We start from the raw sequence: 23,383 nt of genomic DNA on the forward strand, positions 1-23,383 counted from the left end.
CGGCGTGTTGTCACATCCGCCAGGCTGACGATCAGGCGCGTCTGGTGGGTGCGCGGCATTGACTGATCGCATCAAAGGGGAAAATCGCCGAATCACCCTTTGGTCGAATCCCCTGACTCGACCAAAGCCTCGGGGGCTACTGTCGGGTACCACGATTAGGGACACCCTAATTGGGGTACTAAGACCTGTTAAGGCAGCTGGGCCCACGAAGGCTCACGGCCTCCTTCCAGCCTGGAAGAAAGCAAAGGACTCGAAGAAGCCCAGCGTGCGGCCCATTCGCATCCCCCTCGAACTCGCGGAACGATCTCCGCCTCGCTCGAGGGCTCCCCTCGGGACCCTCGACCGCGCAACATATGTCCGCCTCGCTCGAGGGTAGCGAACCTACCCTCGAGGGAGTAACTCATTTCCGCTTCGCTCGAGGCCACCCCTCGGCACAAAGGACGAACGGCCCCGCCGCCCAACCGCTCGCCGTACGAAGGCATTAAAAGCCAGCCACTCCGCCACGGCACCCAGGACAGGCGGCGTCAGGCCGCCATTCCCACAGTGGATGTGACCGGGGTCCCATCCGCTGACTCTGGTCATCACTCCGCCATCCCGGATGCTGTAGCAGCACTTTGGGACCTGCGACGCGGGACAAGACAGGCTCGGCACTGCTCCCGTTACTTTTCTGCCTACACCGACCATCCGGACCCGCCTCCCACTGGGGAAGGGGTCCGGCGACGTCACGTGTCCTTCCGAGAGGGGCGCTCAGCACACACGGACGGAGTCCCGGACCTCCCCCCTATAGGAGTCCGGGACCTCCACGTGTCCCCCGGACCTTCTAGTGTGCACGCCCGCACTCCGACCAGGGGGTCCGGGGCCGTCGCGCGCCACCACTACCGCTGACGCATGCAGGACCCTAGTCCATAGGGCCCACTGAACGCCACCGCCCTGTATATAGCGGACCATGCCCCAGCGACGACCACGCCGAGTGCAGGGGCTGGTACGGCGACCGGCGCAATCTTCACAGGACCAAGGACGATATCCAGGATGACTGCAACACCCGCCGCCTTCCCACAGTGTACTTCCTACAGTATCCGACCATTGTACCCCCTCGATTCAGGGGGAAACGACGACTTCCACGTCCCCACTCATGTGCACCGCCCCTCCTTGTAACTATAAAAGGAGGAGGCGGGCTTCCTTAGCCGGGCGGGTCTCTCTGGCTTCTCTCTTCCAAGCAGACGTTCAGGGACTACTGAGCAATCATCTCAACCGACTCCACTTCTAGCAGAGACTTGGGAGCCTTCCTCCCTCTCTCGCCTCGCTTGTATCTCATACTACAAGCACTCCGGGTGCAAGATAATACAGTGCCCTCGCACACCCCCTTTGCTGGACGTACGGCCCCACGGCCGGAACTAGGATAAACCGTGCGTTACTGTGTTGCCTCTTGCATCATCATCTGGGACGAGAAAACACGCAGCATTTACTAGTTGGAATCCGGGCCCCCGGGTCGGGACACCGACAATTTGATACTTCTTCTTTCGTGCCATTTGCATATGGACTAGATAATCACTTTGATGATTCAAAACTAATTCAACACAAGCACAATACATACAAAACAAAGTTCAAACTTAATGATCCAAATTCATAAATAAAGAGTCATTGCACCATGACAACACAATTAATGATTACATCATACATAAAGAATCTAACGACAACATTTACTATGGAACTTCCACAATTCCTCCACAAGGTCATCACGGAGTTGTTCATGTGACACCAGGTCTTGAATCTCTTGGTGCACCTGCACGAACATCTTGATTCGGTCTTCATTCCTACGCGGCCTCACCATTGTTCCCACTCCCTCATAATCATAGTTCACGTCCTCTCCACACTCATCCTCAATGATCATGTTATGCATTATCACACAAGCTGTTATGGTCCTCCACAATGTTGTTTGATCTCGAAATCTTGCTGGACCACGCACAATAGCAAAGTTGCAGCACACCAAATGCACGTTCCATATCCTTCCTAGTAGCCATTTGTGCCTTTGCAAAGTGAATTCTCTTGTTACCTTCGGAGTTTCGTATTGTCTTGACAAATGTGGCCTAAGCTAAGTATATCCCATCTGCTAGGTAGTATCCTATTTTGCACTTACGCCCATTTGCATCAAGCTCCGCTGGCAACGGCAGATCTCCCTCACGGTGAGGCACCGGGCGAGTAGAGGCGGGCACATGGGGGTGGAGGACCGATGAAGAGAGCTGGTGAGGCATGACGACACTCGGATGGCGGCCGGTGGCAGCATCAGCAGGGGATGGGATGGAGCGACGGGAAATATTTCGGCCCGGCAGTTTCCTTCTCTTTGAAAAGTAAATTTAGCAATCCAGCCTTTGTTTTGGTATATTTGGGTCAAGGAGAGAGAAGTTTAGGTAATTTGCTAAAAAATTTAGGGAGAGAAATCTATATACCAAATCTGTTGAAGCTGCTTTTTGGTGGCTTTTAGGTATCCTGGTAGTTTTTAGGGGTAGATATCCATTATACCAAATCTGTTGGAGATGTTCTAAGGATCATCCATATGCACCTCTAAATAAATAATTAATATAGCCGGGTCGCATGGGATCATTACTGCTGGAGCTCATATGATGGACTTTAAAACCTGCTGCTGAATTCCAATATTTGCCGAGCCAAAATCAAAGTATACCTAGAAATTTTGACTACGGTTGGTTCATTAGTAAAAAAAATTAGCACGCCATTATTTTTATTCAAAACCATAACAACTTACTAAAAAAATATTGATTGCCATATTTTGGTACCAATTGCAAGTGAATATCTAAATTTCTTGCTACAACTTTGGCAAGTAATAATTGTGGTTTTGGTCGGACAAAAATTGAAATCCAAGTAATAAGCAAGCAGGCTCTTAACTCTGTAACAAATTATCTTCTCTAACTTCGGTTAAGTTCACATGAAAATATAATATCATATACAAAACAAATAAACATATCATCAAGGCATAGTTCACGAGTAGGGCTTCTTTAGTTCTCGATTTTTTTTGGATTTTGGTACTGTATCACTTGTTATTTTTGGCAATTAATATCTAATCATAGATTAATTAGGCTTAAAAGATTCATCTCATCATTTATAGTTAAATTATATAATTAGTTATTTTCTAACTGCATTTAATGCTCCATGTATATATCTAAAAATTCGATGTGATAGGCATGTAGGAAAATTTTGAGAGCTAAACATGATCTAATTTAATATAATTTTATAGATGTCAGTGTATTGTCTGTAGACCGCCTTAATATACTGATCGAGATGTCAGTGTATATTAAAGTTAAGGGTTTTTTGGATTCCTGCCATTACAATTCTTCAACTTCGGAGAAATGCCATTACAATTCAGCTATTCTGAAATTTGCCATTATAATTCTTCATACGTCCGAATCTTGCCATTTTATACGTCTTTTACGTGCCTGGGCCTGCTGTCAGACCGTATATGTGTGCGTATATTTCGTACAGACGAAAACACCACTGCTGCTTCACTCAATGACGTGCGGGCCCCACTCATCAGGTTCTTCAACCAGAGCTCCGCCTGCTCGAGCGGAGCGGCAAGGTCAGGGGCGGAGGGCCGCCGAGTTCGGCAGCAGAGCGCGACGGGAGAGAGGAGGTGTGGCCGGGGAGAAAGAGGATGGCCGGCGTGAGGGGCGGAGGAAGAGGATTGCCGGCGTGAGGGGCGAGGTAGGGGCACGCCGGCGCGGGGGAGGAGCAGCAGCTCGGAGGCGAGGCAGGGCGGAGGTGCGGCGGCCCGGAGTAGGGGCGGAGCCGCGGCGCAGCGGGACGAGGAGGCTCGTGCGGCGTCCGGGAGTGGCGGCCGGCGAGCGATGGCGTGAACGACGGCCTGCGCGCGCGGCGGCGGGAGCGGCGGCCGGGCGGCGAGCAAGGGACGGCTCGAGATCCCTCCTCCCTCGCCGGCGCATGTGGCGCGCGGCAGCTTCGGCACGGGGCCATGGCGCCGAGAGCAAGGGGGCCGGTGGGGAGCCAGCGGCGGCGCCACCCCCTCCTCCCTCCCCGCGCGGAGCTTGTGCGGCAGCCCTCCTCCGGCTCCCTGCGGCGGCGGCGAGCACCAGCACGGAGGTTGAAGAAAAACCTGACGAGTGGGGCCCGCACGGCATTGAGTGGAGGGAGTAAAGCAGCAGTGGCATTTTCGTCCATATGAAATATACGTACACATATACGGTCTGACAGCGGGCCCAGGCACGTAAAAGACGTATAAAATGGCAGGATTCAGATGTATGAAGAATTATAATGGCAAATTTCAGAATAGTTGAATTGTAATGGCATTTCTCCGAAGTTGAAGAATTGTAATGGCAGAAATAAAAAAAACCCTAAAGTTAATATACTGATCGAGATGAAAGCGTCAGCCTCAACCAACCGAATTCAATGGAGCAGGTACCACTGCTTTTTTTTTAATATTTCAGCTATCACTGCTTTGTCCGTATTTGCTTTGCCCATGCCCCGCATATGCATGATAACACCCATCAGCGTGGAACGGTACATCATCGTCTACGAGATCGAAACGGTTTTTTTTTGCACGATTTACACGGCTAATCGATCTATATGGCTACCTATCTAGTAGAATTTACACGTTGTATAAACAGTGAAATGATCGTGCAGGCGAACAGTAGCCCATATATACATGATAACACCCGTCCGTGTGGAACGATACATCATCGATTTTTCATTTCTTCTCCTGCTCTATACTAGCAACATAGAAAAACCCAAACCATCAACCACTACAAGTTTTTTTCTCTCCAAGAACAAGATTTCCCTTCTCTTCATTTTCTAGCAGGCTGGTTGAGCTTTGACTTTGGGGTGAGCACCAATCAAGTGCTTTCATATATATTTGACGAATACTTCTTGAATATATTACTTAATCTTTTTTTTCTAAAAAAAACTAGTGAATACCCACGAGGCCCCGATATACACGGACGTCAAAAATTGTGTCAAAGAAATGCAGATTAATTCTCGAGTGAAAGAGACGAGCCATGATAGAGCATGGAGGAGATCGTTGATGGCGTGCAGTACCAAACTTGATGTGGACGGTGTCTCTGGGGTTGGATGTGGATCAAAGTCATCAAACTAATACGAGTACGGAGTACTACGTGTCTGCGTCGGAATCTTTTGACAGCGCCTTTATTTTGGACCACAACAATTACTGACCCTGGCCCGGTGTCCCCAATCAATTCCCATAGATTAGGAGAGTTCAATTAATCTTCTGTCCGGTTGAGATCTCCATATCATTAACAGCGAGCACGCTGTCCCGGCCTTAGATCTCCATATCATTAAGAGCGCAATGCAAGCAAATCAGTAGATGTCCGTGTAACTGTGTGAGATGTAAGAATCTGCTTCCGATCGACAACGAGAAAAAAAAAACTATACTACGGCGCAAACACTCACATGCAAATATACATACGGAAATGCTACGCGCAAGACGTCCGATAATTTTATTTGCTCCGGACGCTACGTGACATCTTCGTGTCCACATATGCTTTTCCACTCCTTGTTCCATTTTGCTTCTTCGTCCCGCCATAGCTTCACAGAAGTTGGTCTGGAACTCATCGATCTCAGCCTCTCCACCACCCCCGTGACTGTGACCTCCATCGGCAGGGTTGTGCAGCACTCCTCCGCGTGCGATGTCAGGCAGCTCGGTACTCCTCCACATCTCACTTTCATTGTGCCTCCTCTGTTGTGATGTTGTTGGGTCGGACGCCATTATTTTCATCATGGATGAGTCCATGGTTGGGAGCTCCACGGGCAAGATGGCCATGACGGCGGCCATACTTTACTCCTGTGAATAACTGTAGGAAACCGGATGGGTAGGTTTTGTAGGACTAGTGGATTTTACGAGGGAAACATGCTGGATCAGATTCAGCTACTTTAAAAAAAAAACAGGGAACGAAACAGATGGTTGTGCAATACTAATTGACAACCATCCGCTGTCGACGATTAAACAGAAGCATCACTGTCGATCGAGCTCATCAGCTACCCTTACGATTTAAATCAAAATCAATGCCAAACACGATCAACCATCAACCAGTGAACAACTGACCCCCAGCGGTCGGTCGTCAGTGGCTAGCTAGGCGACTCTGGAGCAGCAGCAAGTGGCTGTCGTCGGCGGATCGGAGCTGGCCCGGCCTCGATCGGCGCTGACCCAGAAGGCGAAGGGGGCCGGGCCGGGCCGGCGAAAAGCTAGCGCGACGCGTCGGGATCAAGTGGCGTCGATCTATCACATGTTCCACGTCAGCTTCATCCGGCAGCCGTACGTAGACGTGCAGACACAGAAAAGCTGATCGGTCTCTCCGCGCGACGTCGTTGGCTCATCGCCTTGAGTGTTCATTACTCGCGGATCGAAGAGTGCTCGTGACGATTCCCCGGCCGGCGCGGCGGGAGGCTGCTGGGAGCGGGCCGCACGCCGCGGGCCATCGCCGGCTCGCCGCCGTCTACCTCACCACGTCGATCGGCATCGCGTGGTTTGGCCGTTTGGTTGGTTGGTGGTTTATTTCACGCTGGCGGCGGAAAGAAGGAACCCCCGTCGTCCCTCGCCGCCGCCGTCGCGCGGCCGGCGCAACGTTCCCAGCGCCTCCAGCCAACTGCCACCGTAGGCCACCCGTTGAGTAGGGACAAGTTCTTGCAGGAAACAACAGCAAACAGAAAAAAAGCACTCGTGTCAGAGCTGAGAACACTGTTGACGTATGACACTTGGCACGGCAGATTCGGACGCGCGCAGCACGTGGGCAGAGTCCATTTCTTCTCTGCACCGATGGACATGATCGGGACCAAGAAAACACTGTTCCAACATGAGCCTATCTAATATAATAATTTCATACAAAAAGAAGAATAAAATTTGTCTAGAATGGCAAACGAAACCTCTCTTGGTTCCCCTGCGACAAATCATCGAGCCTGCTCGGCAAGTCTCCTTGTCACACAACCTGAGCTTTGGGTGATTGGATCTCATTCATTATTCATACATCCGAATCTACTACTTTGGATCAGCTGTAACACATCAAGGCTTTTCATAAAATAAAGCGAATGCGACAGCTCAGCAGCAGCATATATACGTACACCCAGCTGATGATCAGCAATTCAGCATATATGGCGGCCCTGATACTGTCTTTTTCCTCGTGAGTCGTGCGAAAGGAGTCACAGGAGCCAGCAGATCACAGGAGTCACGTTGGACGAAAGGAGTAACAGCGTCCAGGTACTGTGCAGGATTATTCCCACATAGGATGCGTCCAAACAAAAAGTCTAGTGCTACTGTGCTACTAGTAGGCAGCAGTCAATCAAGCCACTCTACCGTACCGAGTACAGACGCCAAGCGGCGACGACCAATAAAGTCTACGGCTTAGATCCGTAAAATTGTGGTAAAAAAAATCATGTCGGACACTGTAGCACACTGCAGTACTTTTTGTTTTTTTTGGTAATTGTTGTCCTACCATAACCTAACTAGATTTAAAAGATTCGTCTCGTCGTGTACATCAAAACTATGCAATTAGTTTTTTTATTTACCTACATTTAATACTTCATGCATGAGGCAAAAGATTTAATGTGATAGCTGAATAGTAAAATTTGGAGAGAAAATTTTAGAACTAAACACAGCCGCAGCGTGTGAATCCCCACGCGCAGCGGGCCAGCAGGGGATGCACATGAATGGGCGGCGAGAGCTCAGAGCTGTGTCCCCCGTGCCATGCCACTGCCATCGATCGGGAAGCAATCTGCCGGCACACCAAAGTTCCCCAAGCTTTAGCCAGCCCTGCCCACCTTACCTTTTGGTCCACGCAGCTAAATGAAGCAGCAGCAGGAATGGAGGATCCATCATCAAGTCTACCGGATGGGTTTGGGTCAGTTCACGTTCGCAGTAGGGCTATACGAACGGGTTAGATCAGATCATCTTGGGTTACAAAGGGAAATCATTTTTTTTCTATTATAACCCCAGAGCCTCTCTTTAGTGAAAAACTCAACTCGAAACACTAACATGAGCTAGGTTGCCCGAGTTGACAGAGACGACGAAGGATTCCATTTGTGCATTGTGACGACAATGGAGCGTTCCAAGTCTCCGAAAACACTCAGTTGTTAACTTTTTCAAAATTCAAGTATTTTTGCAGCATCTAAACGCCTTTTCCTTTTTCATACCTTAGTTACAATTACTTTGCTGTTTGTGTATCAGCTACAACCACCTCTGCAAAATGTGTAAAATTGGATCTAATGTGAAGCCGTAAATCTTTCGGTTTGATGGCTAAAAAATCATACGTTAAATCTAGGCACCTGACGCTGTTGTAAGCAACATCTTCATTCTTCTTTCTGAAATCAATGATCTTAATGCAATGTTGTGCTTGTGCAATCCTCTCGCGCATTCTGAGGGGGGGAAAAACAATTTTAGATGTGCGGTTGTACAAGCAAGTTTAATTTGAACCATATAAAACGCCGGAATGATGTATCGATGCTCTGCTCCTGCCTACAAAAATGATAGGCAGGGATGGACTTTGTTCCATGGTTTATTCCTATCCGTTCTGAATTCTGAATACTACGCATGGTGGCAGTGTCAGAATGACCAGGTCACTGCGAGTCAACGGGATTAATAAACATTAATTCGATCGAGTTGGGGCTATCATCATCGATGTAGTGGGCCGGCTTGAACCAAAAAGCCTTGTCGGCCCAGTATGTTTCAGCTTTGCATATTTTTTGTTGTCTGTCCGGGCCTTAGACACGAACAACTCTATAAAGCCCAAGAACACTGATCATAAGCCCAGTTCACACCACGTCAAAAAAAAAAGGTTCAATGTTCATCTGATCTCTCCCGGCTTCCAGACCTCCATTCTTGAAAAAAAAGGTCTATTGCAATACTGCCCTTGTTTTGAGTTGTAATTGCATGTTTACCCCTATTTTTTTTAATTTTGCATGTGTTGCCCCTGTTTTTTGAATCTGAAGGTTTCACTTGCCCTGTTCCGTGAAGAAAAGTTAACGGTGTTAAGTGCAAGCTGAAAAGACAAAAATGCTCTCAACATGTCAATTGCTCATGTTCCGTGAATGAGAGAAGGGGGCCTTTTAAATAAAAAAAACGAAAGGGCAAGGGCCTTTGGGCAATTTTGCCCTTCTTCCTCCTCTCTCCCGTGAAACAAAGGAGGGGGGGCAGGGCGCCGGCGGCCCAAGGCGCGGCGGCGGCCGGGGCTAGGGGGAAACGGAGAGGGGGCCGTGGGGAATCGATCCCCTCACTTAATTTGGGCGGAGGCGGCCTGTAGGGGTGGTGCGACGGTGGCGGGCGGAGGTGAGCGACAGCGGCCATGGTGGCGGCGCTGCAAGGTTGGGGAGGGGGCTAGCCGTGGTGGACGAGCTTGAGGATGTGGAGGGGGTCCACTCTTGCCCTCACCTCGGGCGGAGAGGCAGTGAGGTGGCCTGGCCACGGCGATGGGCGGTGGCCGGCACTGGCGGGCGTGGCGGTGGCGCTGCGGGGCCGAGCAGGAGCGCTGGCGGCGGTGGGCGAGCTCGTGGAGGGGCGGAGGTGCGGTGGAGGCCGATTTATAGGTCAGGGCGAGGTGGGAGGAGGGGGGGTGCGGTGGTGGTGCCCGGCCGGTGAGCTCGGCCACATTAATGGCATGGGGGCGCGGCGGTAGCCTCCGCCTCGCCGAGCGGCCTGCCTCCGCGCGAGGCCCCGCCCGCCTGCTGCCGCGCCGGTCCCCGCCCGCCTCCGCCGCACCGTTCGCCACCACCAACACAATGCCGCCGGCCGCCGGGTAACGAAGCAGAGGAGATTGGGAGGAGGGGAGTAATGTGTTTTGGATGAGGGGTAGTATAGTCTTTTCCCCTTTTTTCCTTTTTGTGAATTTTTTTGGGACTATTATTGAGGTCCAGCTCACGGTTGACAAACAGGGGGCAAACGGTGCTTTCAATTTTGAAAACCAGGAGGCAAACATACAAAGTTAAAAAAATAAAAGCAAACGTGCAATTACAACTCAAAACAAGGGAAATTATGCAATTATAAAAAAAACACACACCCACCACGTTTCGGTTTCATTTCTGCAGCAGGGCCGACTTGGGAGCACCACCAGGAATTTTGTCGGGAACAGAACAGAAGAACATGCACGCAGGCAGGTGAGAAGCGATCGAGCCGATGGTAAATTCAGAAACGCCCAATCAGCAGGAGGATGCGCGAGAACAAATTCAGCATCAAACCTAGGAATTTCCCATTGATAACAACCAGAGGTTAACATCATATGACAGGCAGTACAAGCTACAGCATCCTTCCACGACAACTAGCTACTAGTAGCATCCAGGCCGTTACCGGCGACCAGCCTAAGCGCGCTCCCCGCGGATGCAGCGGGCGAGGCATGATGGTGACGCGCTTGGCGTGGATGGCGCAGAGGTTGGTGTCCTCGAAGAGCCCGACGAGGTAGGCCTCCGCGGCCTCCTGCAGCGCGGCGACGGCGGAGGACTGGAAGCGGAGGTAGGTCTTGAAGTCCTGTGCGATCTCGCGGACCAGGCGCTGGAAGGGAGCTTGCGGATGAGCAGCTCCGTGCTCTTCTGGTATTTGCGGATCTCGCGGAGCGCGACGGATCTGTATGAAGCATTAAATGAAATCTATTTGCAAAATCTTTTTAGAGATGGGTGTAATTTTTCGCGACGAATCTAATGACGGTAATTAATCGATGATTTGCTACAGTAACAATCCTCTAATCGCGCGGTAAAAGGCCTCGTTAGATTCTTCAGGGTCACTGGCGCAGGGGTTCTGAAGTTGGTTTTGTAAACTGACTTTGTCTGACACCGTAATTAGCGGTCAAAGTTGTTACTATTCCTAGCGCGCTACAATTCTAGCACGAACCAAACAAGGCCTTAGTTCGCTAAAAGTTTGCGAAAAAGTTGTTGTAGTACGTTTCGGTTTTATTTGGCAATTATTGTCCAACTATGAAGTAATTAGTCTCAAAAGATTCGTTTCGTCATTTAAAACCAAACTGTGCAATTAGTTATATTTTTTAACTACATTTAATATTCCATGCATGTATCGTAAGATTCGATGTGATGTGCGTCAGTGAAAAATTTTGGGAACTTTTCGCGGAACTAAACACAGCCTGTATTGCGGGTGTGTTTAGTTGGTAAAAAAGTTTGGATTTTGATACTGTAGCACATTTCGTTGTTACTTGACAAATAATGTCTAATTGTGGACTAATTAGGCTTAAAAGATTCAGTTCGTGCTAATCAGTTAGACTGTGTAATTAGATATTTTTTTCAACTGCATTTAATGTTTAATGCATGTGTCCGAAGATTCGATGTGATGGGCACTATTGAATATTTTTTAGGAACTAAACGGAGCCTGCAACTCAAAAGAAAAACAGCAGTACTCCCATCTTTGACAGCAGTACTCCAAAAGAAAAGTATGGATGTTCCATGGCTGTATTCCATTTAGGAGTGGTAAATGTAGACTAATTATAAAACTAATTACACATCTTGTCTAGAAATTGCAAGATGATTCTAATGATGATAATTAATTCATAATTAACAAATAATTATTGTAACATCACTGGTGCAAATAATTAATTAAGTAGGTTTATTAAATTCGTCTCGCAATTTACAGTCCATCCGTGTAATAAGTTATTTTTTCATCTACATTTAATACTACATGAATGTAAGATTTTCTTTGACGTGAGAAAGAAGAGCGGCAACATCGTTGTACTAGCTAGTAGCTAAACTAGAAGAAACCCGAGAGGAACAGAGCACCATGTTCAAACTGTGATGCCACAAAACAAAGGAGACGTCACACCTCCGGCCATGCACTCCAATCATCCGCTGCAACACCATGCGAAGTATATCGAGGCTCCATGTGACGCTCTCCGTCGTCGGAGGATGCGATAGCTGGACGGGTTAATTTGTGTTGAGTCCAACGTTAGTTTAATAGTTCGAACATATGAATCCAAAGCAGGACAATGTGCCATTGGCACATAGAGTCTATGCCATGTTTTTGCCTCCATGATCAAGCAGCTCCATTGGCAACATGCCAACATCTGTTGTACCTAACTGACATGTTTTGCTAACCTATGTTGTAATATATCTTGTCTTACAAAGTATCTTTAATAGAATTGAAATATCTCAATATTCAAACTTCATTAATTAGTGATACTTTGGATTCGAGTTAAAACTATCACATTTTACTATTAAGAAGTGATCCTTACCACGTGTGAGGCCAAACCTCGTAATTCCATAAAAAATTGGAAGGCCCAAACCATAGTTACCACGGAGCCAAAAATCAATTTAGTTATCAAACATGAGGCTAAATATTTATAAATTTGTAGAGAAGCAATTGACTTTGGGCTAATATTTATAAATCAATCGAATTGAGTGCAACTTTACAAGGTGCTTGTGTTGACAACTAATTATTTTCTAATGTTAGATGATGTATGCGTCGATTGCAACGCGCAAAGGAGGCATTTTTATAACGTTATGGTGTGTGTGGGTATTTGCATTGAGTGTGTATCATATTTCACAAAAGCAACATTTCAATATCGAATCGCATATCTATGCAGGGTAATTTAATTTTAATATTATTTTTTTCTTTAATGGATCTATAGTTGTTTTTCCGGTTGTTCTTGTGGTTAGCTGGAGATCTGCTAAGGCTTCCCGTCGAAAGATGACAGACCATCAAATATATGGCGGTAGTAGGATAGGATCCGGGGCGAGAAAATATTTGCCTTTTGAAGTGACTACTCGGAAGTTGGCATGTGGAAGGCCAGAGTTACCTTAATTTTCTTATGTATCACCTGTTTCTCTGGAGCTTGAGAGACTACTTTTTTTATGTAACATCGACTATGTAAGACACGCCTCTTCCATCTTAAATGACAAAGCAACGTTCCTTCTATTTCTTGAGAGAGAGAGAGAGAGAGAGAGAGAGAGAGAGAGAGAGAGAGAGAGAGAGAGAGAGAAGATTTGCTTTGCCAGCCCATAATCCCACACTAGAGTACACATGATAGGTTGTCTAACCGTCCCCAAACGGCTTAACGATGAATGAGCAAATGATCAACGAATCAAAGCACACTACCCTACAAACTTTCCGGATGGAACCAAGTACCGCCACAGCGCCTTTATCGCTTTAATTAAGCCTCCCAAATGAACCTGCTTAGATCACTAACCGGCCGCTTGACGGCACATGAGACATTTGACAGCGACTCAAGTGCTGCTCCCTCGTATCAAATGGAGGTCAAAAGTTTTAATGAGGAGACATGCAGGACGCTGCCCCAAATATGCTCACAAGCCAAAATATACCCAAAAAATGATAAATATCTCCAAAATTATATGTGGTGGTCTAAGTCAAACACCCTTGGATAAGTATTTTTTAATCCTTGGGTTGGCACAACCGTGCCTTCAGGTTTTGACACCACGTCGTGGCCGTTGGCTTATCAGCTTACGTGGCATGAGAACAGCAGTGTTGGAGCTGTATTTCAATTGTGTGACATTTTTTTCATAGTTTTCAAAAAGAATCTAAAAGAGACGTTGTTTAGTGGCACGCACGCTTCAGTCCATCATTTGCCACCCCAGCTGGCCTGTAGTATTCTGGCTTCTATTTACGCGTAGCACCCTTGGTTAGCAATATATTCTATTTCATATAATAAGGCACCACGTTTAAGTTTTTCTCCAAAAAAAAAAGAAGAAAACACTCCAACCTTACTAGCTCGTATATATAACAAAAACGAAAAAGTTTTCCTGGTCAAAAGAAAAAAAAAGAAAAAGGAAAGTTTGCATCCCAGCCCCTGCCGCACTGAATATTTTCCCAGAACTGCCCCGAGTGCGCGTTCCTTCGTCTTTCCTCCGCTGCATTGCTTTTTCCTTTCTCCGCTTCATACCGCTCCCGGGCTCTCTTTCCGAGCGGCGAGTCGGCGACGACAGGGCGAGCGGCCACCCTTGGCCAGGTCTGTCTTCGTCGGGCGATTCGACGCCGACGAGCATCAGAGAGGTATGCCCGCCTACTCCCTTCCCTTTCCTTCGTGCTGCGCGAAATCGAACACCCCAAACGCCGATGTATGCTATCTGTACTCGGATCTGACCATGTGTTTTACCTGCTAAACTTCGATGTTTTTGCAAAAATTATCGCCCATGTCCTATACTGGGTCCGCCCCTGCTGGCCTCTTGGTTGATCCAGATTTGCGCCTTGACTTGACGGTGCGGCGCTGCTCGGCGCTCGCTCACTTTAGCTTGTTCCGAACTAGATTGGGAGAAAAATTTACTTGTTTGCAATGCTTAGCGTACTATTTTAGCACTTAACAGCTCAGCTGTGGAATTCGAGCTGACGGGATAGGAGTCAGGAGAGGGAATGGTTTGGCTGTGTTGGGTACTTGGGTTAATGGGCCTTCTGGCAGATTAGTCCTGCAGTCACCCAGCCACAAGCGCTGCATGCGAGCCTCGTAGTCTATGTATTGCTACGCTGCTGTGTATTTCTTGATATGGAAATACATAGCATACTGCATCGTGTCCGCAGTCTATGATATCTGTTATAAGTTGACGCCAAGGATATGCCATGATTTCAGAGTATGCCTTTTCACTGTAGCAAACTTGTAACTGAACTAGAGCCATGGCACAGACTCATAGTTCTTGCTCCCAAGTTCACCTGTGACCTTTCCTGCATGAAAATATAAATTCTCAATAGGGAAATATATTGGTATGCATATTTAGTTGTTGGTTGCAGTTAAGGATATAATGGTATGATGGACGTGTGCCGATTTTGTTACTTTCACATCAGTAGTAATTCTACCATTTAAAGTGATTCGTACTTGTAAAACCTTGATGCTCAGATGGAATTGTTATGCTTAAGTGTTATTCTGCATCAGTCAAACTGCATAATTTAGTTTTCTCAGATTGGGAGATCATTTTTTTTGCTTATTTGCTTACTATCCCTGCCCTTTGGTTTCTTGTTCGCAGCATCCTTTTAGATCTCCTTTGAAGGAAGAATTACTGAATTAGGCAAGGGCTGTTTGTAAAATTGAAGATGTCAGTTTCTATGAAGGACCTGGACCCAGCCTTCCGTGGCTCTGGACAAAAAGAGTATCCTTTCAGGCTTTCGTTCATTTGATGCCGTCTTTATAAATTTCATTTCTTTGCTTTATCTTCATGTTGGTCCAATATCTTTCCTAGGGTATTGGCTAGTGACTATGGGAAATGATGTGTGGTGTTTTGTGGGTATCACACAAGAATATTAAGCGCTGACACTCAGTTTTGACGTGGCAATTACCATTTTTATATCACAGACGTGCTTGTAGAGGAGAAAAATGTGGTGCCTATTTGATATGAATTTATGTAATTACTAATTTGTAATGCTACTGTGTAGATAAATGACTTTCCTGGGATATGTCATCTTGGCAAATTCTATAAATCTAACACACAGTGGAAGTCGGTGCTCATTGCCAGGAAAAGGTGCATGCATTTTCTTTATAGCTAAATGGGAATCAATAAGCTATTGTAAAGATTCTCAAAGTTAAGCCCATCAAATATTTAGGGAGCATGCACTTCAGCACTTGATCTCAAATTCACCATTGGAAAATGCTTTTGGTCTTGGTCCATGAATGGACACTGTTATCCTTAATAGCTTGCAGCGGCTTGGAAATATGGCGTATTGAGAATTTCAAGCCCGTTCCTATCCCTGCATCTTCATATGGGAAGTTTTTCATGGGCGATTCTTACATTATCTTGAAGGTACCAAAGTGCACAATCTTTAGGCTCATGGCTTCCTCCCCTCTAATATCTTCCTGTTATCTGTGAATTTTTTCACAGTTTTTTCTATGGGATAAAGTTAGTTTTAAAGATCTGAATATTGGATGAGAATTGCTGTAGAATTCTGATATTATGCACTGAGTGTTTTTGTAGAACCAATCATTCTAATACATTCTGTGGACTACAGATGAAAATGGCTGATAGAACAACTGCATATAGACTAACAAAAGTTAACAGTAACATGGAGGTCCAGCTGAAGTACTCCTGTATTATTGAACCATTTTTACATGCAAACTACTATTTAAATTTTTTCAAGTTATACTTTAGGTCGAAGTTAATTTTACTTGGAATTTTTTTGTCAGTGGGATTATATGCAGCAAGTACGTTATTGTATAACTTCAGTTTACACTGAACCTGAAGAATGTTCGGTTCAGTAAACTCCAGTTCACAAAACTGGGTTTATTGGGGTTATGGAAATGTTTTTTTTGTAAAAAAATTATTACTTGCTATGGTTCCATGCTACTGTAAATTCTGTAACCCTAATTTTTTTTTTGTAGCGCATCTCACAATTAATAAACCGTAATCAATATTTAGGTTCTTTTCTTTCCATATGGATATGGTAGCACTGTTTTTCTGTGATTTTGTATGCTTGGGGATTTAGTTGGATTATGCTCAAGACATGCACGTTTTTTTTTTGTGACATGTTTTCCCTTCTTACAGACAACAGCCTTGAAAAATGGTTCTCTTCGCCATGACATCCATTACTGGATTGGTAAAGACACTAGTCAGGTATATTTCTCATATCATTTGGTGATCCTGTTTGGTAAGGTTATTGAATCCATTTTTATCTGTGGTAGGATGAAGCTGGAACTGCTGCAATTTTAACAGTAGAGCTTGATGCTGCCCTTGGCGGACGTGCTGTTCAGTATCGAGAAGTACAAGGCAATGAAACAGAGAAATTCCTATCCTATTTTAGGCCATGCATCATGCCACAGCCAGGAGGAGTGGCATCTGGATTCAAGCATGTTGAGGCCAACAACCAGGATCATGAGACTCGCTTATATGTCTGCCATGGGAAGCATGTTGTTCACGTCAAAGAGGCAAGCTATCTGCGTGACTGTCTTCTTAATTTAAACATGGCTATTATTGTCTTAATAAGACTTGCCACTCTACAACCAGGTTCCCTTTGCTCGATCAACCCTTAACCATGATGACATATTTATTCTGGATACGAAGTCCAAAATTTTCCAGTTCAATGGCTCAAACTCATCCATCCAAGAGCGAGCAAAAGCTCTTGAAGTTGTACAGTACATCAAAGATACATTTCATGAGGGGAAGTGTGAAATTGCATCTGTTGGTGAGCATCTATATTCACCGCATGTGCTATCGGGAACAAGACTATCTAGATATGACTGTTTGCATTTTTTCTTAGAGGATGGTAGAATGATGGCTGATCCGGAAGCTGGTGAGTTCTGGGGTTTTTTCGGTGGCTTTGCCCCTCTTCCAAGGAGGGCACCTGCAGAAGGCAATGAGAAACATGAGGAAACTGCCATCAAATTGCTATGGTAGTTGACTGAGGTTTTATTCCATATATGGAAGCTCCTGCTGTTTGATTGCCAATTACAACAGTATCTACTTGAAATCAGTTAGTAATTTATAAAGTGTTTACTTTTCAGTTTTGACCAAGGAAAACTGGAGCCAGTGAACTACGAATCCTTGGCACATGAATTACTTCAGACAAACAAGTGCTACTTCTTAGACTGTGGTGCTGAATTGTATGTTTGGATGGGCAGAACTACATCCCTGCAGGAGAGAAAGGGTGCTAGTGAAGCTGCTGAGGTAATATTGGTTCAGATAGTTATCTTTTTTCATTGTATTCTTACAACCATCAGGTTACACTATTTGAAAATGCTGAGGAGTCATGCTGACACTTCCTGATGCATTCATTGATTTTGTAATATGGCATAGGGTTCCTTCAGTTTATTAGACTGCTTATTAGATCTATTATTCCTCTATCCTTTAGACGTTTGGTTACTTATTCATGCTGATTAGAAATATTTGTAGAGATGTTACATTGTTTTATCTTTCTGACATATATTAGAAATACATGTGTTGAACTATATGTCGTTTCGATGTTCACTATTTATTTGCTTAATTACCTATGTAGAAATTGCTCTCTGATTCAAACCGAACAAAAACACACATCATCAAAGTGATTGAAGGATTTGAGACTGTTATGTTCAAATCAAAATTTAAAGAGTGGCCGCAGACACCTGACTTGAAGTTGTCATCTGAGGATGGCAGAGGCAAAGTTGCAGGTTATTACTGATACCTTCAATTTTCCTATTTTATAATTCATGAAATGTTTTCCACTCTTCACAATTTGATCAACTATGTTTTTTGTGAAGCTCTACTCAAACGCCAGGGCTTAAATGTTAAGGGTTTGATGAAAGCTGCTCCTGCAAAAGAAGAACCTCAGTCCTATATTGATTGCACTGGCAACCTGCAGGTATTTCTGCACTTTTTCTATTAGCTTCATCTTTTGGATCTCATCATTTTTTTGGGTTTTCCCCATCTCAATGTTAGATTTGCAAACATTCTCGTAGTAGTCTTCCAAGATTTTGTATGCTTGAACATATGTGGCAAGCATTGTTGCAAATAATGGTTTGGAAAACGCATGTAAGCTAGGTAGCTAGAGATTCACTTTGAGAGCGGAAGTTGGTGTATACTTCAATACACAAGGCTAAATGCTTAATGCATTCTTATGCTGTATATGACCCGCTTCTATTTTTATCTTCCATATGCATATTAAAATAGTCTTCTGACTTATGCTTTTTTCCTCTATATTTGATAGGTGTGGCGTGTAAATGATAAAGACAAGGCACTTCTCTCATCCTCTGACCAATCCAAATTTTACACTGGCGATTGCTACGTATTTCAGTATACGTATGCTGGAGATGATAAGGAGGAATGCCTTATTGGAACTTGGTCTGGGAAAAAGAGTGTTGAGGTAATAGAGTTTGCAGAAAATCAATTTTGGCTGTGAATTTTTTTGAAGTCGCCTGATGCTAGTATCAATATCTCTCGACTTTCTAGCCCATAGTTGCTTGGTTTTAGTCAAGTCATCTTTGAAGTCCATAATAAGAACGTGAAAGGTTTGAAGTATCAGCCAACAGCTATTTGCCTATTTCATGTTCTTCTTTACGAACAAAAATAGAAAAGGTTATGTATGTTGTTTGTGCATAGTAGTGAGATTCTGAATAACCTTATGCTTGTTGATTATGTAGTTTTCAGTTATACTTGTTAAGTCCACTTCCACTTTAAAGGATCTCAAATCTTGTCCAGGAGGATAGGGTTACGGCAGTTTCACTTGCAAGCAAGATGGTTGAATCTGCTAAGTTTCAGGCTGTCCAGGTAACTCAGCGATTTTCTTTATATGGAATTTTTAAAACTGGATAAGAACCCTTGTGTCATCTCTAATGTATCTTTGCTTTTCATTCAGGTGCGCCTGTATGAGGGGAAAGAACCGATCCAATTCTTTGTGATATTTCAAAGCTTGCAAGTGTTTAAGGTTTACATGCATTTAATGGCCTTCAGTTTTATTGGTATTACTAGTTTGGGTTTAACATAGCAGTAGTCTTACCATCCCAACTTCCATTGTAGGGTGGTCTTAGCTCTGGATACAAGAAATTTATTGCTGAAAATGGTATTGATGATGATAGTTATTCTGAAGAGGGGCTTGCACTCTTCCGAGTTCAAGGTTCAGGACCAGAAAACATGCAAGCAGTTCAGGTTGAACCTGTAAGTAACAGTGCACTTTATTCCCCAAGGTATATCTGACCGCAGTTAATATTAATATATTATAACATCTTCCTTACCAGTCATATACTATCTCCGTTCTCTATTCTTAGGTGGCCTCATCATTGAATTCATCCTATTGTTACATTCTCCATGATGGAAACACTGTGTTCACATGGGCTGGTAATCTGACCACTGCATTGGATCAAGAGTTGATGGAGCGGCAACTTGATGTAATTAAGGTTTGGAACTATCATCCCTTTTGAGATATTTAATAAATCTGATTGTAGAGTTGTAACTATTCAACCTTTCTAATTTTTTGTGTATAGTTATTTAATCATAGTTTTGACTACCTACATTTGATCGTCGGCTTTGATTCTGCACAAAATTTGTGCTGTAAAATCTGAGCCTGTTAGAAGGGGGGAAATGGTAATTAACAGGCCCAGGCCTTACCTAGATTGTAGCAGGCCTGCCATTACTATCGTCCAGTTGGCTTCTGCTGGTTATGAAAATTGGTCCAGCTAGAATATCTTTGCTACCACACTCACCAGCCTGGTTCTGGCAAAAACCATCTCAAATGTGTCCTATTTATCCTTAGTCAATCTTAAGAAATCATCCTGGTTTTAAATTGGCTGGGTTTAACAATATGGAAATGGACTAATTCAGTAAAGTGTACGTTGGAATCTGTTAGTCGAATCCCAGCTCCACTGGGAAATGTTGGGAGCTGATAGTTCTGTTGTTTTCTGTCACTTTTCTTGTATTCCATCAGGAATATTCAGGATGTTATAAGCTGAACTTCCATTGTTCATACTCGCAAGTCATTATGAGAAATTTTTTATTATGAGTACTTGTGCAGTTTGGTATATTCTATAATGCCTTTTTTGTCTTAAGTTTTCTTCCATGCCTTTCTATATTGTACAGCCAAATACGCAGTCTAGGTCACAAAAGGAAGGGTCAGAAACAGATCAATTTTGGAGCTTACTGGGAGGAAAATCCGAGTATTCAAGCCAAAAAATGGTGCGAGAACTTGAAAGTGATCCCCATCTTTTCTCATGCATCTTGTCAAAAGGTAATCAATAATGTAGATTCATAGTTTCGTTAGGAAGTTATCCACGTTAAGGTTTCAATACATACTGATCTCTTTCTGCTGTTCTCTCTTTTAATGTTCCTAATCTGTTGGGGTCCATGAAGGCAATTTGAAGGTTAGCACATTAAAACTGTACTTTAGTATGTTACGCCGTACTTTACCTATTTTACATTCAAAATTTATATTTGAATCTATTGGGCAGGTCAAGGAAATACACCACTTTACTCAAGATGATCTAATGACAGAAGATGTTTTCATTCTGGACTGTCACACGAGCATATTTGTTTGGGTTGGTCAACAAGTGGATGTTAAAGTGAGGTTACAAGCTTTGGATATTGGGGAGGTAATAATTTTTATTTCTATGCAGCAGCTTTAGAAGCCATACATTGTTTTCTTCTTTCATTACCATTCTCACTTGCTACTGCTTTACGTCTTTACCAGAAATTTGTTGTGCTTGATTTCCTTATGGAAAACCTTGCCCGTGAAACACCGATTTTCACTGTCACGGAAGGCAGTGAGCCTCCCTTCTTCACTAGGTTCTTCACCTGGGATTCAGCGAAATCACTAGTAAGTAGATTAGCCATAGGTTTGACCTTGTTTATTCTTGAATATATGAGCTGTTTGTGGTCTATACATTAAGAGAACAGCATGAACAATCCCTTGTTTAGTATTTAATCTCTTCCTTTTGTTTTTAGATGCATGGGAATTCATACCAGAGGAAGCTTGCCATAGTAAAAGGTGGAGGTGCTCCAGCATTGGATGTAAGATGCTCGAAACCTAATGATTTAATAATAGTTCTCCATGCTAATATGTCTGTAAACTGCATTTCTTGCAAACGTTTCTCTACAACAACATTATCTATCTTTCTGTGTGTGATATCCAGTTCTTCATGTTCTTTGGTGCACATGCCTGTGTTTCTTTAGTTGTATATGAAACTTTCACCGTCAACTGTTGCTTCTCATATGAATCAACACCAAAACTATTTGATCAGAGTAGCCTTTCATTTCTTCGGTCATGTATTTTTTTGCAATGCAACATGTATTTGCACATTACAGCCCTTTTTCTATGGTTGCTTCTTCCCTTGTTCGCAGTAGCTATATGATTGATCCATATTATTGCTGAACCCTTATATTTACATAAATGATAGAACTTATGCTGATTTTCATCGTTGTCAGAAACCAAGACGACGAACACCTGTGTATTCAGGAAGGAGTACGACACAAGATAAGTCTCAGCGCTCCAGAAGCATGTCCTTTAGCCCTGAGCGTGTCCGTGTTAGGGGAAGATCTCCAGCATTCACTGCATTGGCTGCTAGCTTTGAAAGTTCAAGCAACAGAAATCTTTCCACTCCTCCACCAGTAGTTAAGAAACTTTACCCAAAATCTCTTACACCTGATTCGTTGAATACTTCTTCCAAGTCATCTGCAATTGCGGCTTTGGCTGGTTCTTCGGATCGGCCTACTGAAACCCCCACACCAGAATCAATAAAAGGTATGTGATATAACTACTCAGGCAGAAATTCTGCTTGAAAATAGAAAACTAAATTAACTGTTGCTTGTTTGTTCTCTGAATATTATGTGCAAATTAAGATGGCTCTGAGTCAGAGAAGCCAAAACAAGAGGAAGATGCTAAAGATGGCGCTGGTACCATGAACAATAGAGTTGAATCTCTAACCATAAATGAAGATGTAAAAGAAAATGAGCCAGAAGATGATGAGGGCCTTCCAATATACCCGTATGAACGTCTGAAGACCACAGCTGCTGATCCTGTTACTGAAATTGATGTCACGAGGAGAGAGGTGATTGTCTGACCGCACAGTATTATCTTGTTCTCGAAAGAAGGTAACGATGAAATTATGTTTAATTTGATGCAGACATACTTATCTTCGGCTGAATTCAAAGAGAAGTTTGGGATGACAAAAGAGGCATTCAGCAAGCTTCCAAAGTGGAAGCAGAACAGGCTAAAGATTGCTCTTCAACTTTTTTAGCCTGGTCAGCAAAGCTTCAAATATCTCATTTAATCCTCGGGTCAAATAACCATTTGGTGAAAGTAATTCCGTTCTATGCCTCAATAGCCCATGGCAACTGAGTTATGCAGAATGCAATCACCATCCGCAGTGACACATCAATTCTCACATTGTCCTGGATCGGTCCCCTTTTTCCTAGCTTGAGTTTGTTTTGCTATGTTTCTTTTATTCCTTCAATTCATTGGCGTGATTTTACTTCTTTTTTTTTCTTTTCTGTCAAGTGCCCTCCATTGATTCAAGGGTCACACAAGTTTTATTCTGAGGCTTGCATTTCTTTTTTGGTATCAACTGTCTTCCTGTGTTCTTTTTGGGTTTTGAGATGAGTTGCAGTTTGAGGGAGCAAGAAGTGTGTACAGCAGAGTGCGCAACTGTAAATTCACAAAACAGTTACCTTTGATCAATAGAGTTGATTTCCGTGTGTAAACTGTTCCTTGTGTACTGTGTAATTCACAACACAGTACTATGTTATATTTTTTCGAGCTTGTTGAATATACATGAAAGCTACATTTTGTTCCGTGGTGACCTCTGAAATTGTTCCTGGGTTATTTGTCAGAACTTGATATATTTGGGCGATTTGGATCGACCACCACTTAGTCAAATTCTAGTATGTTCACTTCTCATACAAGGATGAACACAGCAGATCATTAGCTAGGAATTTGGCTTTATTTTTTATTTTTTTTAAAAAAATACTAAATTTGAACACAACAGATCCTTTTTCGTTTCACTTCTCATACAATTATAATCCCATCACT

At 44.1% G+C, this 23,383-nt stretch overlaps 2 protein-coding genes and 1 pseudogene across 3 annotated transcripts; 1 reads left to right on the plus strand and 2 right to left on the minus strand.

The window, feature by feature from the left end:
- Positions 1 to 3,552: 3,552 nt before the first annotated feature.
- On the minus strand, positions 3,553 to 3,984 carry LOC120670491 (protein TRACHEARY ELEMENT DIFFERENTIATION-RELATED 7A-like). Its single transcript, XM_039950598.1, has one exon. It carries the CDS (start codon positions 3,982 to 3,984, stop codon positions 3,553 to 3,555), a length of 432 nt encoding a protein of 143 aa, XP_039806532.1.
- Positions 3,985 to 10,190: 6,206 nt separating this feature from the next.
- On the minus strand, positions 10,191 to 14,480 carry LOC120670492 (annotated as a pseudogene).
- LOC120670557 (villin-5) lies at positions 13,810 to 23,055 on the plus strand. 2 transcript variants are annotated; one of them, XM_039950693.1, is made up of 23 exons: positions 13,810 to 13,969; positions 14,932 to 15,054; positions 15,603 to 15,702; positions 16,441 to 16,509; positions 16,578 to 16,820; positions 16,900 to 17,077; positions 17,153 to 17,285; positions 17,397 to 17,559; positions 17,888 to 18,038; positions 18,129 to 18,229; positions 18,575 to 18,730; positions 19,066 to 19,134; positions 19,223 to 19,291; positions 19,384 to 19,521; positions 19,632 to 19,760; positions 20,440 to 20,587; positions 20,710 to 20,720; positions 20,808 to 20,948; positions 21,047 to 21,172; positions 21,301 to 21,366; positions 21,781 to 22,096; positions 22,195 to 22,403; positions 22,479 to 23,055. In XM_039950693.1, exons 2-23 carry the CDS (start codon positions 14,999 to 15,001, stop codon positions 22,590 to 22,592), a joined length of 2,886 nt encoding a protein of 961 aa, XP_039806627.1. In that variant the 5' UTR covers positions 13,810 to 13,969; positions 14,932 to 14,998; the 3' UTR covers positions 22,593 to 23,055. The 2 variants fall into 2 exon arrangements, with proteins under 2 accessions (XP_039806627.1, XP_039806628.1); XM_039950694.1 differs by lacking the exon at positions 16,441 to 16,509.
- The last annotated feature ends 328 nt before the right edge of the window (positions 23,056 to 23,383 follow it).

The sequence above is a fragment of the Panicum virgatum genome, chromosome 4N (assembly GCF_016808335.1).
Source record: "Panicum virgatum strain AP13 chromosome 4N, P.virgatum_v5, whole genome shotgun sequence".
NCBI lineage: Eukaryota > Viridiplantae > Streptophyta > Magnoliopsida > Poales > Poaceae > Panicum > Panicum virgatum.